Source organism: Martes martes (assembly GCF_963455335.1).
Source record: "Martes martes genome assembly, chromosome: 2".
NCBI lineage: Eukaryota > Metazoa > Chordata > Mammalia > Carnivora > Mustelidae > Martes > Martes martes.
In genome coordinates this window covers 182,470,823-182,488,115 of record NC_137889.1, presented here as the reverse complement: position 1 = coordinate 182,488,115, position 17,293 = coordinate 182,470,823, and the positions used below count along the sequence as shown (strand labels likewise).

The window sequence follows — 17,293 nt, the reverse complement described above, 5'->3', positions numbered from 1 at the left end:
TGCATCTTCTGACAGTTTCTGAGGATCTGTACAAGAACTTCCTGACCTTGGAGCATCTCATCTGTTACAGCTTCCAAGTGGCTAAGGGCATGGAGTTTTTGGCATCACGGAAGGTAAGACAGCTCAGAGGGGACCCCAAGTATCTCTTCGGATCACAGATCTGGAAGTAAGATGTCCAGTGCCAGCCACCGGTGTTTGTTTGGGACTGTAATCCGTTCTCTACTGCTGGGACTACTTAAAGAGCTCTGTTGGAAAGGCCCCGTTCCTGCTAATTTAAGGAGGTGTAAGGATTTCATGACATTGATTAATTCATGTGGTAAATATTTAATGATCATCTATTAAATGCAGGCAGTGCTAAGGATACTGTGTGAACGGACAGGCAAAGCTCTCCATCGTCATGGAGTTTACATCCTACTGGGCGGAACAGGCAGTGAACGATATAAACAAGTCAAATACGTAGTAGGTAGGATGGGGATAAGCCGTATGGGGAAAAATAAGCAGGAAAGGGTTAGGGTTAGAGAGTATACAGGAATAGTATGTTTGTGTGTGCATGCGCTTCTGTGTTTGTGTACACCGATTTTAAACAGAATGGACAAGGAAGGCTTTATAAGAATGTGACATCTGAGCAGGGACCTGGGAAAGGTGAGGGACCGAGACTTGCAGATATCTTGGTGTGAGAGAGCCTATTTTTAATTTATTTTACATTCATCCCCGTCCATCAAAAAGTATTTGTTAGTGGTATAATTAGAAAGCAGGAAGGACAGGCTTCAGATGAGAGCGATTATAAAAGCTAAAATTAGAAAAGTAGGCCAAACAAAGGCTGTGGTGGGGACGTGACAAGTTACAAATATTCCAGAGGCTGTAAACACCGCTGCGGGAGCGGGGTCGGTTGAAGTCACCCCTCTGGGAAGGGCAGGACGGATGGTTTTATATTAAACAAGGAAAATTCAAATTAAGCTTCAGGAAAAATGATCAGTTGACAGAATGCATTGGCTGCACCCTCCTGGAGGGGAGGAAAGATTTACCGTTTTTGTTTTTCTAAATTAGAGTGAAATCTCTAACCCATTTCTTTTTCCGAAGCTTAAAGCTTGTCGTAGCTTTCAGAACCTCAGGATCTCGGAAGTTTCTGCCTGAGAGCTCTTGTCTCCTTTCTCCCAAGGGCAAAGGAGAGCAGTGTGGTCTTAGGGGATTTTCCCACAGAGAAAGGCGCTTCGCCTTTCTTGGAGATTCTGATTTTATTTTATTATTATTTTTAAAGACCAGAGCCTGCGTTTAGTCAGGGCATCTTTCAACGGGGAAGGGAATGGGGTGGGGACGGTTAACTTCCCTTGCATCTACCAGCTGGTTTCTTGAAAACCACCTGTTTGTTGGTCTGAAAAAAGAAGCTTTGGTTGGGAGAAAAGTAGAGAGGACTTTCTGGTTTTTGGAATCTCCTGTCTTGCTCAGTCATGCTTGACCGAAGACTTTTGAATATGCCTCTTTCAGAGGGGAGTGCTACACGGAGACAAGGGTGTGGGGTGGTCGGCTATGCCTGGCTCCTGTGATCACTCCACCGGCTTCAGAATTCTCCTCTGAGCCTTTCATTCATTTACAAATATTCCCTGAGACTCTTGTTCCCCCAACAAATCTACCAGGTGAAGCTAAAGCTGCTCAGTAGTAAGAAGTTAGATGAGGACGGGGGATATCAAGCAGAGCGACACCGAGGACCGGAAAAGAGTGGGGAGAAAGCGGGATGAATTTGGTTTTCCTTTTTTAGTGCACCAGAGAATCAACTTGACCCATGAGAAGCTGAAATCTCTTTCATAGACCTTTACGATAATCCAACGCTTTGAAACAGAATGAGCCCCACAGGGGACGGTTTATCAGAGCCGGTCAGTTTCAGTTCCGTATGGAACTGAGAAACCAACAAAGGGCACCAAATGAAGGAGAATCCCATGTTCCTGATTTCTGAGCATTCATTCCAAGTAGGAGGGCATTCTAGGGCCTCCTTAGAATAACAGGTTTTAACTGTATATGGTGCCAAGCAAAAGGGATATGTGGATGTGACCAGAAACACATTCGTAACTGTGTCCAAGAGAAGTCTATTTATGACTCCATCATCATACTATAACTTAATTATTTAACTCCGAAGTCTGGGACTCTATGCGATAAGCAGATGTGTGCCTCCACAAAAGTCAGACTTCTTTCTTGAAGGGTTGATGAAAGAGATTAGCCTAGTGCTTGTTAATCAGTTGGTTTTCTAAAGTGGGGCTTTTTTGAGCATGAGATCACAACAGGTGCAGAAGACATCAGCTGTGCCGAGACCTAATGCACACACGATTCTTTTTGCAGTGTATCCACAGGGACCTGGCTGCACGCAACATCCTCTTGTCGGAGAAGAACGTGGTTAAAATCTGTGACTTTGGCTTGGCCCGGGATATTTATAAAGACCCAGATTATGTCAGAAAAGGAGATGTAAGTTTCAAAGATGAACCCAGTGCTCTGTTAAATTGCAGGATCCAAATTCGTCTTTGCAAGCTTCAGGACCTGCGTGCGTTGGGAACAAAGGAAGGTTTCTCTACAGTTGTGTGCTAAGTTGGGTTCTGATTCCTTGTCTTCTACCCTCTTAGGCTCGCCTCCCTTTGAAATGGATGGCCCCAGAAACAATTTTTGACAGAGTGTACACAATTCAGAGTGATGTGTGGTCTTTTGGTGTCTTGCTCTGGGAAATATTTTCGCTAGGTAAGTCACTTGTTTTTTGTCCCTCCATCCGTACTCCCAAGAGAACGATACAAGTCAGTGGCCCCAGTGCACCTTTTCCTCTCCTGCATTCCACCTTTATCTGGTGAAGGTTACTTGGAAGCTTTGGATAGTTAAAAAAAAAAAAAAAAAAAATATATATATATATATATATATATGTGTGTGTGTGTGTGTGTGTGTGTGTGTGTATATATATGTATGTATATATTTGGGATGATGTTCAAGAATCAGGGTTTTTTATAAGAAAAAAATAAAATCATATAATGTCCCATTCCTGTTTTATTCTAGGTGCTTCTCCGTATCCTGGAGTAAAGATTGATGAGGAATTTTGTAGGCGATTGAAAGAAGGCACTCGAATGAGGGCCCCTGATTATGCCACACCAGAAATGTAAGACTTTGAAAATATCTTTCTATCCTTTCTTCATGCATAAAAACTTGCCTTGCCCGGGAGACTTTTCATGATACAGACCTGTTTCCTGGCCCCGTCTGTGTCCTTCCTCTCTCTGGAAGTCTTCCTTGATAATCTCAAGCAGAGAGTCATCTCTTTTTGAAACAACAGCACTTTATCTATACCCACCAGTTAGTTTGTATGAGATGTCGATTTATAACATTTCCTATACATACTTGATGCTCCAAGTATGGGGTTCTGTGTTTTATATGGTGTTATATTACTATTTAGTGTCTGGGCTCATGGTGGACTTTTCATAAATGTTTTCTCATTCAAGTGCTTATTCTCAGCACCAGATGAGGAAGAAGGAGACTGTTAATGACATTAGTGTTTTGCTTCTCTAGATACCAGACCATGCTTGACTGCTGGCACGGGGAGCCCAATCAGAGACCCACGTTTTCCGAGCTGGTGGAACACTTGGGAAATCTGTTACAAGCTAATGCTCAGCAGGTTTGTGACCTCCATCCGAGAAGTGTGTCCAAGAGCTCCTCTCCTCCCTAGACATTCTCACGGCCACCATATTCTTGCAGATCTGAGCAATAATGCTTTTTTTTAAAAGCTGTAACTCTCCTTTTAGACAGATGAGATCCTAACCACTCACTCCTCCTGATGTATCTTTTTGTTGTCTTCAGATGCTCTCCTAAAGTAAAATCAACCAGTCACTTAATTAATAAAAATTAGCTGATCCACAGACTATCAACAATGGACAGAATTTCAAGGAATTTTTACTACACTGCACAGGCAGCGCGACATCTGAAGCCTGCAAAATAGATGGCTTTTCCTCAGTAAAATCCCAGACTCCCGGAACTTCCACGGGAGGATTTAGAATTGTAATTTTACCATTACCAAGTTATTTAATCTCCAGTCAGTGGCCTCTTACTACCCTGAATGGAAGCCAATTTCCTCCTGCTTTTCTTTTGAACAGGTGGGGGACAATGGGTCAAATCTGTTTTTATCAATAAGCTTTCCAAACGTTTAAAGGTATCACATTGCCCTTTCTTTCTTTCTCTTGATGATATAGTGTTAAATTGCGCAACCTTTTCTCAGAAGACCCATTTTCCTGCACATTTATTGCTTTTCTCTAGACTGTCATCAGATTTTTCCATTGCCTTGAAATGTGGAGGCTAAAATGGGATGACATGCCTTTTAAAAGACCTGGCTCCTGCAGGTAGAGCTTTGTGAAGAAATGATTTCTGAGCCCTCTGCGTTCTGTTGCCACATCTCTGGCCACAGCCTGCTTTGTCTTCCTCCTGACCACAGTTGTTCGTGGTCCCCTTACTCCTCTTGTTTTTATATTAACTCTTTTAACATACTTTCATATATACACATCGCTTTCAAGTGCCCTTTTGTTTTTGACAAACCATCTTTAATGTTGTCTTTAAGTTCAGATGTGAAAGCGACAGACCTCATCACCGAGGAGCCCCTATGGCCTTTGTTTCCCATGAAAAGGTTCTTGAGGGGCAGGAGCCATAACAATAGCGCTCTGTGTTTGTTGTTTCAGGATGGCAAAGACTACATTGTTCTCCCAATATCAGAGACTTTAAGCATGGAAGAGGATTCTGGACTCTCTCTGCCTACCTCACCTGTTTCCTGTATGGAGGAAGAGGAAGTGTGTGACCCCAAATTCCATTATGACAACACAGCAGGAATCAGGTACTGTATATGGTCAACATCCCCCTGGGGGGAGGGATAGGGGCACTTCAAGGTCATTTGGGGAGGGGATGGAAGGAAGATTGCCTCTCATCTCCACATTTAACCTTAGCCCTGAGACTGCTATCAGGGGAAGTGCTCCTTGAAGAGGGCCGGGGTAGGTGAGTTGCTCCCCATCTGCGGTCCACATTGCTGCCATAGCTGTTTCTTTCAAATTCTAAGCCCTGCAGCTGCAAATAGCTGGAATGCCACAGTATGTTAATCTCCAGAAAAAGAGACCAATTTTATATAGACATCTGTATTTAAATTATCCCCATGTACTCTTTTATTAACGTGAATTAAATGGCTTAGGAAAGATTCTGGAAGGAAGGGTTTTATGCATATATGAGGACACACTTATGTCTCTCTGGCTGGGATGCAGGGTGCCATGGGGATGTGTCCTGAATTGGACTGGACAGCCCATCTTCGGAAGCCCCTCCCTAGTCTGATTTTCAGCATTTTATTTGCATAATGGGAATGCTGGACTTATTTAAAACACATGCACTGCTGTCCTCTCCTGATCTGTAAAGGGGTTCTGAAGGCAGCTTTCTGTTTTCTCTCTTCCAGCACCTGTGTCTAAGGAAAGAGTTGATACAGTGTCTACGCTATGATATTAAAATTGCCTTTTACGAAGGCTGGGACTTCTTTGTTTCCCACCCCCTCTCCCCATTGGGTGTTTTCCTCCTGTAACCGGCTCCCCTGATCGCAGGGTCCAGCCCGCACTCGTGAAAGTGCTGTGGCTGCAGGAGAGGCTTGGAGCTCTAGGCTAGCCAGGCCGCCTGGTCATGGGCGAGGAGGCCCCCTGGACAGTCTGTTCTGTGGAATCACGTAGGATGGCAGGAACACTGCCAGAGTGGGTAGAAGCCAACACGTGAGCCGCTGGTTACATTTGTGTTGGGAATTTTCAGCATTTTTTTCGAAGAACTTTTCCTTCTGTTACCAGATTTTGCCTACATGATAACTCGTAGAGTTACGCAAGGGAGAAACTATTATCTTTCTTGATGAAGATGTTGCATGTGAGGCAACCCTCTGGTGGGCATAACCAATTGTGGTTAAAGATCCAGATTTTAGAGTCAGATAGAACTGGTTGGACAGCTAATTCTGCCTCTTAGTGACCTGATGCTCCTCTTCGCTGTGACCCAGGTGAAGGCGCTGGTGTTCAGAAATGATTTTTTTGAGAATTGCATGGTATAACATACTTCTATGTGCTTGGCACTTAGAGAGCACTCGATAGGTGATAGTTATTCATCAAGCTGCTGAAAATCACATCTCTAGGATGAATCCAGGTTCTCCAATCTTTCTCTTTGTCCTGTTTTCTGCCCCGAGAAGGAGGTACCCTCAAAGAGAAAGGTGAATGAACTGGAAGCCAATAGTTCCACTCTCATGTTTAAAAACCTCTAGTTCAAGCTCCACTGGTCTTCTCGTGTGTTAATTACTTCTTTATCAGGAAGCCGTTTGATCATGAACTCTGTTCCTTGGGTTTTGTGTGACCAGGTGGAGTGGAGACCCGAGCGGCAGTCTCTTGGCTCGCATGGATGCTTTGCATATGGTGCCGAGAGTCGATGAAGTCATGTTTGTGTAATGGGAGTGCCAAATTCAATGCTGGATCTAAATCAGGGCTGCTAACATTTATCCCCAGAAGCATGGACAAATGTGACACCAGGCCTGGCTCCTATTTTCTGTCTGTGATTTTCGAATGGGTCTTTCCAGTCCAGTTTCTCTTTTATCCAGCCATAATTTGAAAAATAAAATGGAAATTGGAATCTTTTGTCGGCAGCCCCCTCTTCACCCCTGCAACCCTTTCTCCTTTTATAAAAACAAGACTCCACAGTCACATTTTAATCATCTGGATTAAAAGAAACGCAGCATTGAGGCATCTGCACCTGGCACACCTCGTTTTGAGGCTCTCTTTTGGTTCTGCTTCCCTGGGGAGGCCAGGGATGAGGCTGGGGTACTTCTCAATGGACTTGTTCTGTTCTTTTTCCCATTTCCGGTTAAGTAGAAGAGCTGAGGATTCTTTCTCATTTGCTTCGTCTTGATAGTTTTCAATCCCATCGCATTAAACATGGAGCTGAATAGAGGCATCACTGTGGGGACCTCATCATTTGCTGTCCCTTCAAATTAATTAAAAATACTTGTTCAACATTTATTTAGCAAAGAGGCCGAGAGGTGTGTGGGGGAAGGGTGAACAGGACAGATCACTAGTGTCTAGACTTCGCTTTGTCTCTAATTTCCCCTGTGGATCAGCTCTGGCCCCAAGTTTGCATGCTTTCTGCAAGAAAACACATATTAATTGGACTCATCTTTCTTTGAGGGCAGTTTGGGGACCATCTGTGGTTGCTCCATCATTTCCCCCTGGGAGTTTCACCTCCCACTCCAAGCAGCTTATCAAAGATTTCTTTTCTCTCCCAGAGAAAGGTTTTGGCACAAACCATTTTTCTTCATTTTGGTTAATTGCTGGTGATGATTAAGTGCTCCTTGTGGATTGATGTCTGGGACAGCCTCCTGGCTAGACGTTCCTGAATTTGGCTGTGATCTCAGACTGCTTGCAGTGAAACCGTCCTTTCTCCACCTCTGTCTGTCTTCTCCCCTGTGCTGGTCCCACCACACGGTCAGTGCCTGCGGGGGAGAGAGCAGTGCGGTGCACGTAGTAGGTACTTTGTAAAGACTTGAACTGTCATATCCATTGTTCTCTTCTAGTTTTTCCTTCCTGTCGCTTTTCTAAGGGAGTCAGTGTAGAGTAGGGTAGCAAAACAAAACAAGACAATGGGCTTTAAAATCTGAAGGCCAATTTCGAATCCCAGTCCTAGCCGTTTCCTCCCTAAGTCTTAGCTTCCTCAACTGTTTTTTTCTAAGGCAACTGTATTATGGCCCAAACTCACCCCCTCTAGTTGATTCTATATGCCACATATCTCTGGAATCTTATCTACTTTTCCAAACCCTGTGGGCATCCTCTCTCCTGTGCAGGCTGCCCTTCTTTCTTCTAGAGACATGGAAAAGAGCCCCTAATTGGTCTCACTGCCTGTTTTCACCTTCCTCTACCAGAGTCAGCTTTCTAAAGGGTGCATCTGACTTTGTCAGTTTCATGCTTCAAGTCCTTCAATGGAAACTCATAACTCAAACAGTCTAGTTATGTGATTTTGGACAAGTTCCTTAACCTTTCTGTGCCTCGGTTTCCCCTTCTGAAGCTGGGATACTGATACCCACCCCTAACAGATACCATTTATGAAGATGCTATGAGACAGCAGTTGAGGACCATTTAGCACAGTGTCCGGCATGTGGGAGATTCTCGGTAAAGGATTCCTGAGTGAGTGAATCAATGAATGATTAACTGTGGTATCAGTAGTTTTTAGCAACAACCACTTTCAGGGATTGGACTCAGGAGAAGTGGGCTTTTCTCTGTCTCCTTATATATTACGTCCTCTTTTTTTGTGGAATTTCCTGAATGAGGATGTCACTAGTGACATCCTCATTCTCTCCTTTCTGTAAGGGGAGGAACCAGCCTCCTGGTTCCGGGGGGTGGAGACTCAATTTCCATTCTCCTTGTTTGGCTCAAGTGTGTCCTCATTCCACTTGGTCACAGAAAACACAGGAATATGTAATATGTCCAGAAGCCTGCCAAGGGGAGGAATTATGCTGGGATAAGCGTGGAGAGTGAATTTGCTGTCTCTTGTTGTAAAAAGGACTTCCCTTCTTTCCACTGGACTGTTGGTGCTTTTAAAAAGAATCAGACTCACCCAAAGCCACATAGCAGGGAAGGAGCACCCCCAGGAAACAGGTGATATGTTGTCTGATAAGCCCTATTCTTTGAACCCCTGAAGGAAACTGGTCCCCTTTGGAACTCAAAGGAGGAAAACAGGCTTGGGTTGATAGAGCATCATCCTTTCTAGGAACACTTGCCACCCACCTCATTCATCCTTCAGATATCTCTGTGAGTGAGGGCGGGAAAGCTATTGCCAACACATTTTAAAGATGGGGCAGTACAGGCATGGACATATTCATGTCTTTCCCAAGTTTGTGTGGTCAGTAGTAGACTTTGAAACAGATGAAACATCTCATGACTCTTGAACCACTGCCTTTTCCCAAGACCAGCCATTCTGTGGGCTGAAAATGGGGGATTGTGAGATTCAGCAGCCCCCCTCCCCACCCAACACACACACACTAAGCCTCCATTACACGCAGAAAGAAGAGGTTGTCTCCAGATCCTGGTGGGTTCAGTGTCTTTTACAGAACCCGGGTGAGATCTGTAGGTGTTTCCTCTGCCCATCTTTCCCTGAATGGTTGCTTTGTGGGCATTGTCTAGAAAAACTTTTCTAGAGGTAGCCAGAAAGATGTTCAATGCTCTGTAATATGTCGAGAGCCCAGTGGAGGAATCTCAGGCAATCAGGAAACCGTGCAGAAGGCGGTTGATCACTTAGTTTGCTGTTGTTGTCTGTAGTCCAGCCCCGGCCCTCAGAAGTAGGATTCAAAGGAACAGGAGCTCATCTAGGCCCCTCACTTAGATTATACTTTTAAATAGGCCCTCACAGGAAATGAAGCCTTCACTGTGTGCTAGCAGAGAAAGATTTTTATTTTGTTTTGTTTTTCTTTTTCCAAAGGATGTTTTGAAGGTTGCTATTAAACTTGTGGCTGAAAGATAATGAACTTAGGTATCACTTTTGGTCTCTGCAGCCAAATATACCACCACCCAAATATAAATATTGGTTCTTTTGCAGCCAGTATCTGCAGAACAGTAAGCGAAAGAGCCGGCCCGTGAGTGTAAAAACATTTGAAGATATCCCGTTGGAAGAACCAGAAGTAAAAGTAATCCCAGATGTAAGTACATCTTTTAAAAATAGTCTTAAAAATAACACGAAGGATGAAATATTAGCTAGATAAATATTAGCCTAAGCATTAGAGTCTTGGAGCCTCATTATAAAGGTATGTGTCATGGGGTCACTATGGAGATGAAACTGATCAGTAACCCCCGCCATTGGGTTTTCCATAAGGACAGCCCCTAGTCCAAGGTTCTAGATAGTCTAGCCTCATGCCCAGTTCCACTCAAGTGTAAATAGTATCACTGTGAAAAGTGGGATGGCATTAGGTCTCCTCAGCTGCTGCTGCTTGAATTCTTTTCTTCCAGACCTGAGTTTACTACTAGGAAGCAGTTGTTTCTTCTTGTAGCTGGTTCCTTTTCTGGCTCTGATATCTTTATCTCCCCCTGGAGAACACTGGAGCATATTGTCTGATAGATGAGTTAAGAAATCGATTTAATTAAGTAGTTGGTCAGTGTGCACACTCAGTCAACTGTGCCATCTCCTTGTCTCTTAAAAAGGACAACCAGACGGACAGTGGTATGGTCCTTGCATCAGAAGAGCTGAAAACCTTGGAAGACAGAACCAAATTATCTCCATCTTTTAGGTAAGGCTCAGTCAAATAGAAAAGACAAATCTCAACAGGAATTTTTAGAAGGAACTTAGGACTTTCAATGTAGATGCAGTTTCCCCTTTTTGTGTCTTTGTTGGTTAGGCAAATTTGCATCAACTGAACTAATAAAGAACTGAAACTAATCAAACAAACAATTACATGCCATGTTTGAAAAAGAATCTGAAATTAATTAGGGGATTTGGTCAGGTTTTATAGAGAATTTATGAATACCAGGGAATTTTTATGTTTATGTAGTACCGGCTAAGTAACAAAGGTCATTGGAGGTAATCCCTTAAATTGAGATGATTAAAATCTTTGTGGACTCTGAAGAATTTTCAAACCTGTCCATAAATGAGTGCATCTGTCTTTAGAAGTATAATGTATAAATAAGCCAGTATCCATTTGTTTGAGATACTTAAATATTATTGGCTGAATTATTTGGCTTATTATTATCGTTGGCTTAATTGTGGAAAAAATATTAAGTTTGGTTTTTAATATGATTTCTCCCATGTGGTTCTGTAGGAACTTATCGTTGTTTTGAATAGATGTACCTGTTTTTAACCTACTACATAAATGAAAATCTCTATAAAAATGCTAAGATAAAGAGCAGTCATTTATTTGCTAGTGAACTCACTCTAGGTGAGAATTGAAGACTTTGATGTACTTATAACCTAAACATTATATAAAATGGGAACACCCATGGGTTATTGAGGGATGTTCGCATAAAGAAAAGGTAAATTAAAATGAGCCATTGTGCAATTGTATTATTTGCTTTAGGCCCAGGGTGAGAACTTGTTAGAGCCAATGATATGTTTCATTCATTGATTTAAAATATATTTATTCAGCGGTGGCTATGTGCCCGGTACCATGCCAATGTTTGAGATACTAACCTCAATTTCTTGAGGTTAAATTGAAAGAAAAATTGTGTTTCTAGTTATTTGAAATACCTTTTAAACCATAAATGAACATAGAGTTAATGAAATCCTTTTTGTAGTTTTTAACACGAATAATTTGGTAAAACATGTATTAAGGGGAAAAACCCACACCTCAGAATGGCTTGAGAAAAATGTAAATCCTGACGTTTTTAGATCAGCACAGCCGACACTTTTAGGCTTTGACATGATTATGGTCTGTCACGATTCCACACCGTTGAAAACATTCTCTAGTCGCTGCTGAGTGACCCATTGCTCAAGAACTTTATTAACACTGTACATAGGCCTTGTAATCCGTAATCAACACTGCGAGGAAAGCAGAAATCGACTCTCAGAACATCCCAATTTCCTTTTACATGGTCAAAGAGTCCCCTTGGCTCCTATCATTGTATACAAACCTGTCAGTCTTCAACGCCATAAAAATGCTCCATTGGTTGGAGCCTTTGCATAACTCAGGAGAACTGCCTTTCATCTTGTCACAGCCTTGAAAGACTTGGACCTGAATAAGAGGACTTATCTGAAACTACTAGCTCATGCTAGTACCTGAAAATAGACATTGTCTGAGTAAACCTGATACGTTGATTAACAAGCGGGGGGAGATAGGGGCTGGTGTCTCCAGGGAGATTACAGCCCACACGGGGTCGGGAACAAGGTTAGGGTAAAACAGGAAAGAACTGTCTTCTTTTCACCAACTCATTCGGTTGTCATTTCTTCCACAGTGGACTGATGCCCAGCAAAAGCAAGGAGTCTGTGGCATCCGAAGGCTCTAACCAAACAAGTGGCTACCAGTCTGGGTATCACTCCGATGACACAGACACCACTGTGTACTCCAGCGAGGAGGCTGAACTGTTAAAGCTGGTGGAGATTGGACCACCCGCTAGCAGTGCGGCCCAGATTCTCCAGCCTGACTCTGGGCCCATATTGAGCTCTCCTCCTGTTTAAAAGGAGGCACCCACGTCCCCCACTCCTGGAAATCGCATGAGAGGTGCTGCTCAGATTTTCAAGTGTTGTTCTTTCCATCGCTAGGAAGTAGCCACATTTGATTTTCATTTCAAAAAAAAAAAGGACCTCAGACTGCAGGGAGCCAGTCCTGTAGGCATTTCCTGAGAAGATGTTTGTGACTCAAGAATGTGTTTGTGTTTTCTCCCGGTGTTGACCTTCTGTTTATGCATTTAGAAAGCATGTATGATGCCCCTTACTGTGGGTCTCCCCATGGGTTCTAACAAAAGAAGTTCAAGGAACGGCTGCATCCTCCGTGAAGTGGCAGCACCTGGGAAGTTGACACCTCTCTGTAGAACCAGAAGATAAACCAAGCAATGCAAGTGCTTTAGGTGTTGAAGATGGGAAAGACCTTTAGGGCTGAGTCCATCCAAGAAGCTTTGTTCAGGATACGGGTTCTGAGCCAAGTCGTGCGTGTGGGGTTTGGATTGACAGAAAGGAAGATGTTGGCTTGCTTTGAGAGTGTACCGGAGCCTGCAGATGCGTTGTGTTGGCTCTGGTGGAGGTGGGCCTGGGGTCTGTTGGGAAAGGTAAAGGCTTCAGATGAGGTTACCGGTTTTAGAAGATTGCGTGCTCTTCCCAGTTGGGCTAAATGAGAGCTCCTTGAGCTGTTTCCGACTCCTAATGAGAGTTCCTTCCGGACTCTTACGTGTCTCTTGGCCAAGCCCCAGGAAGGAAATGATGCAGCTCTGGCTCCTTGTCTCCCAGGCCGATCCTTTATTCGGAACACCATAAAGAATGGACATTCAGACGGAGACTCCCTGTCGTGTTGAAGAGTTCTGACTGTATAAACCAGCTTCTGGTTTCTTCTGGATGAATACCCACATATCTGTCCTGATGTGATATATGTCTGAGCCTGAATGCAGTAGGTTCCGTAGCAAGCTGTGGTGTCAAAGTTTCAGGAAGGATTTTACTCTTTTGTTCCTTCTCCCCTCCCTGAACTTGCCCTCTTTCACCCCAATCAGTCAGTATTTTAGTAATTTGGCCTCTGCACTCTAGTAAGAACTGATTTGGTTTGTTCACTCTCTGAATGACTGACTATTAGCCAGATTTCAAAATTATTTTATAGCCAAAGTTTTAACAACATCTATTGTATTGTTTAGACTTTTAACATGCCAAGCTATTTCTACTGGTTTCTGCCCTTGTTCTTTCCTTTTTAAAAAAGAATATGTATTTTTCATTTGGTACCATAGTGTGAGATGCTGGGAACCATGACTGTAAAACATGCTATGGCACATATATTTATAGTCTGTTTATGTAGAAACAAATGTAATATATTAAAACCTTATATTATATATGATGAACTTTGTACTATTCACATTTTATACCAGTATTATGTAGCATAACAAAGGCCATAATGCTTTCAGCAATTGATGCCATTTTATTAAAAAAAAAATTGAAAAAACTTAAATGAGTCCCTTTGCAAGTTTGCATTTCTGTTCTTATCATTTCTCTCACTCCTAAAGGGGAGGAGGGGGAATCAGACAAATTGCCATGTGGTTTTTCATTTTTAATCGTTTCCTTCTTCTTACAAAGGATATTTTCATAAAGTAGTTTATACTTTTTAAACCAGTACATGTTTGCTTAGTAAAAAAAAAAAAAAAAAAAAATACCACGCGATAATATTGCATGACTATTTTGAGGCAAAGTACTTCTGGCTTGAGGTGTAGTTGCTTCTCCCCTTCTTTTTTGTTACACAAATAATTCATGCACATGTGAACTCTCATTATATTCTGAGCACTTTTGAGATTCTTAAAACGTGGACTGAGAGATAAAATTACTCTAACAGTATTTGTGCCTGTTACTATTGCCAACCATGAAAATCAGAGGGTGAGAGATTCCCAGACAGGTGGCCAGACCAAGGCACCCCAGGGAAGTGTGAAGCGTACTTGTAGTTCTCAATGATGACTCTATACTTACAGCGTCAGAAGTCAGACCCAGCATTGCCATTTTGAGTGATTACTTTTACCTGAATTCAGTGATTACTAAAAATAATTGGCACCCATGAGTGGCCCTACTCTTTGTGGTATTCTTTTATACAAGTGTTGCAATATTTATACAGTGAAATATACATTTAAAAAGAAGTTTTTATTTACTTATTTATTTTAGAGCTTGTGAGTGGGGGAGAGGAAGGGAGGGAGAGAGAGAATCTCCATGCTGAGTGCAGAGTCCAAAATGGGGTCTGATCCCATGACCCCAAGATCATTACCTGAGCCAAAATCAAGAGTCAGATGCTCAACTAAGCCACCCCAGTACCCCTCAAATGTACCTATCATTTTTGATGGCTTCTGGGTTTTTCAATCTTTGTGCAGAAGGTTGTCTCAGTTCTAAAATAAGTTCTAAATGTTCTTCTACTACACTGAAATCTATATGGAGTGAGGTAGGAATCTGGCTTTGTTTTCTTCAACTAGCTGTCGATCACAGCAGTACTCTGGATTAAATATACCTCTTTGCCTCCATGGCTGGGGAAATGCACATTGCACTATTTTCAAGCCCTGTCATCTCATTGAGACATTCTGTACAATTTTATGGTGGAGAGGAGGGTCGCCATGGGCGTGTGTGATTCCTGGGGCAGCGCTTGGAGATGTGGGCTATTGGCCAGAATTAGTGGGTTAGGGTCTCTGACAGACGTTGTTATACTTTCTGTCAGGCCTGACCTTGTCTTTTCCTGTTATGATGATGGAATCCAGTAAATGAATGGAAGAAGAGACCAGGACACCCTCACAGAAAAACAGAATTTTCTTCAGTTTAGGAAAAAGAGATTTTGTTTCTCATAAGCACCCCTTGGCGCTGTCTCCAATGCTGGGAATTTGGATTCAGCTGAAACTTCACACTTTATAAAGAAATGCTTTCAGCACCTCAGGCAGAATGATTAGGAGGTGAGGTTTGGCTCTCTCCTTCCTCTCTCTTCGGTCTTCCATGCTCCTTGTTCTTAGCTCCTTTTCTCTCTTCATTTGCCCTTGAATTGAAGAGAACTTTGTGGCTTTTGAAAGTGCTTCCTGCATGCTCTTATTTTCAGAGCCTTAATTGGAGACATTTGGTTTGTTTTAGGTGTGGCCACCCCCTCCCCTTGGCTCCTGGCCTCCTTCCTTCTCTCCCTTTACTTGCTTTGTTCTTCTGCCTCCTTTCAAACTCCTCTGGCCCTTCACCTTCCATTACTCTGTTTCCACTAACCTTCCTCTGTCCCGCACCCTCGGACCCTGCCCACTGCAGCCTTCCTCCTCCATCATCACAGGACAGAGAGAGAGCTGTGGGGGGATTTAAGCTCATTACCCCACTAAGTTTTCTTAACAAGGCACATTCCTTTGTCCTCTTCAATGAAAGAAAAGTAGAAAAGTGAAAATCTCAAACCCACAACTTTGTAGTTAACCCTATTTTCCTATGTCCCCCTAGCATGTTTTTCTACCTCTCACTCACGCATTAACCTCCAAGATGGTAAAATGTAGGCAAACAGGAGGCTAAAGCTTTTGAGACACTGGGTTTCCATATACACCTTTGCACACTTGCATGCTCTTTCCCTGTAGGGGCAGTAGGCATAACATGGCTACTTTACATAACAGGCTTTCTCAGGTCTGTAGTGCCTTATAAAGCAAGATGAAGTTCTGATAGTACTCCAGAATTCCAAGTTGGCAGGTATAGTATGGCAACACAGAAGGAATCTTTGGTTTTATTGTAAATAACATTGTGTTGTCCTTTATACTACTGATCTACATTATAAACTTTTCCAGAGGGTGAAAATCCAAAGTGCAGAAAGAAGAAATTCCGTCATTGTTACTAGTTTTACTAGGAATTCTTCAGTAGGGATTATTTTATACAATGACTTCTTGGGTATTTCAGAATATTATCAGGTACCATGCAACATTTCATAAGTACATCTGTTCCACAGATCAAAGTGTACTCCTGTATAAACTACCCTGAGCACCTTTTAAGTAGCCTGTGCTTGAAGTCGGTCAAAGGGAACTTTCTTTTATTCAATCATCGTGAATAGATCATGGTATATTGCTGTGCCTTTCCCCCCTCTCTCCTATGTAGTGTGGTTGGCAAATTGCCCTGAGGATCTGTCATGAAGAGAGAAAAAAAAGATCCCCATTCTTCTCTTATCACCTTTATTCATCAGGGAATTTCAGTGTTCTGCCCAGCTTTCGTTCTCGAAGTCATTTGTACCTGAGGATGTCATGCCAGAAAACATTCCTGAGTCTGATCTTACAGAATTAGATAGTAATGTAAACATTAAGTACCAGTGGGTATTAATTTTGGATGACATGTATCTTAGAGCAAGCTTAATCATAACAGAATAGAATTTTTAGATAAATATATATTATGGATTTAACTTTCACTCTGTTTCTCTATTTCGTGGTGATAGGTGTTTCAAGTAGCTCTACAGTCCCTCACACCTGAGTAGTTAGAAGAGCAGAGAACTAACCTTGGTCATCTACTCTATGCCAGGCATTGAGCTATGCACTCCTCAGATATTGGATCACCGAATCCTTGCCATGGACCCTTGTATTAGGTGCCGTATCACCACGTCACAGTTGAAGATCAGCAGTTAAGATTTGAAGCCCAGCAGGTAAGGTCATGCCAGGATTAAATCCAGTCTGATTTCACCTTGGGGACACGTTCATATTTGAGATAAGAACCAGGACGGAATCTTCTGCCTTGATGGAAGACAGTGAGCTGACTCATCCTCTGATAAATCAACTAAGCAAATGAGAGGTACATATTAGGGTGGCCCAGTACCTTTATGTGTCTTAGTTAGTATGTGTTGGCTCCAGTATTCTCATCTTTCAGGCAGCTTTATCTATAAGATAAATCCACTGGACAATGGCTAAACATAAAACTTAATGTTGCAATAAACATCTAACTGCCAGAAGAGAGTGTGTTATTTACTAGCTATATGGTCTTGGGTGAGTTACTTAACCTCTTTAGTCTTCCTTTTCTCATCTGGGTGAGAATTAAAAGAGATGTGTGAAAAGTACCTGCCATACTACCCAATAGGCAGAAAGCCTTCAATAAAGGTTAGTCATTATTATATTCTTATGATGATGTTGGTGTTAGGTAAGTTAGACAGATTTACAACTTG

At 42.5% G+C, this 17,293-nt stretch overlaps 1 protein-coding gene across 2 annotated transcripts in view; it reads left to right on the top strand.

Annotated features, from left to right (window-relative positions):
- KDR (kinase insert domain receptor) overlaps nt 1-13,599 on the top strand; it is a gene marked incomplete at both ends in the record, with an annotated part of 42,850 nt that extends 29,251 nt beyond the window's left edge. The window contains 9 exons of one of the 2 annotated variants that reach the window (XM_080795209.1): nt 16-113; nt 2,332-2,454; nt 2,610-2,721; nt 3,028-3,127; nt 3,532-3,637; nt 4,689-4,840; nt 9,592-9,691; nt 10,191-10,276; nt 11,934-13,599. In XM_080795209.1, the coding sequence (XP_080651335.1) occupies nt 16-113; nt 2,332-2,454; nt 2,610-2,721; nt 3,028-3,127; nt 3,532-3,637; nt 4,689-4,840; nt 9,592-9,691; nt 10,191-10,276; nt 11,934-12,156 (1,100 nt within the window). Of the gene's footprint in view, nt 1-15; nt 114-2,331; nt 2,455-2,609; nt 2,722-3,027; nt 3,128-3,531; nt 3,638-4,688; nt 4,841-9,591; nt 9,696-10,190; nt 10,277-11,933 lie in introns of those variants that run through there. The other variant, XM_080795210.1, reaches the window with a different exon arrangement.
- Nucleotides 13,600-17,293: the final 3,694 nt, after the last annotated feature.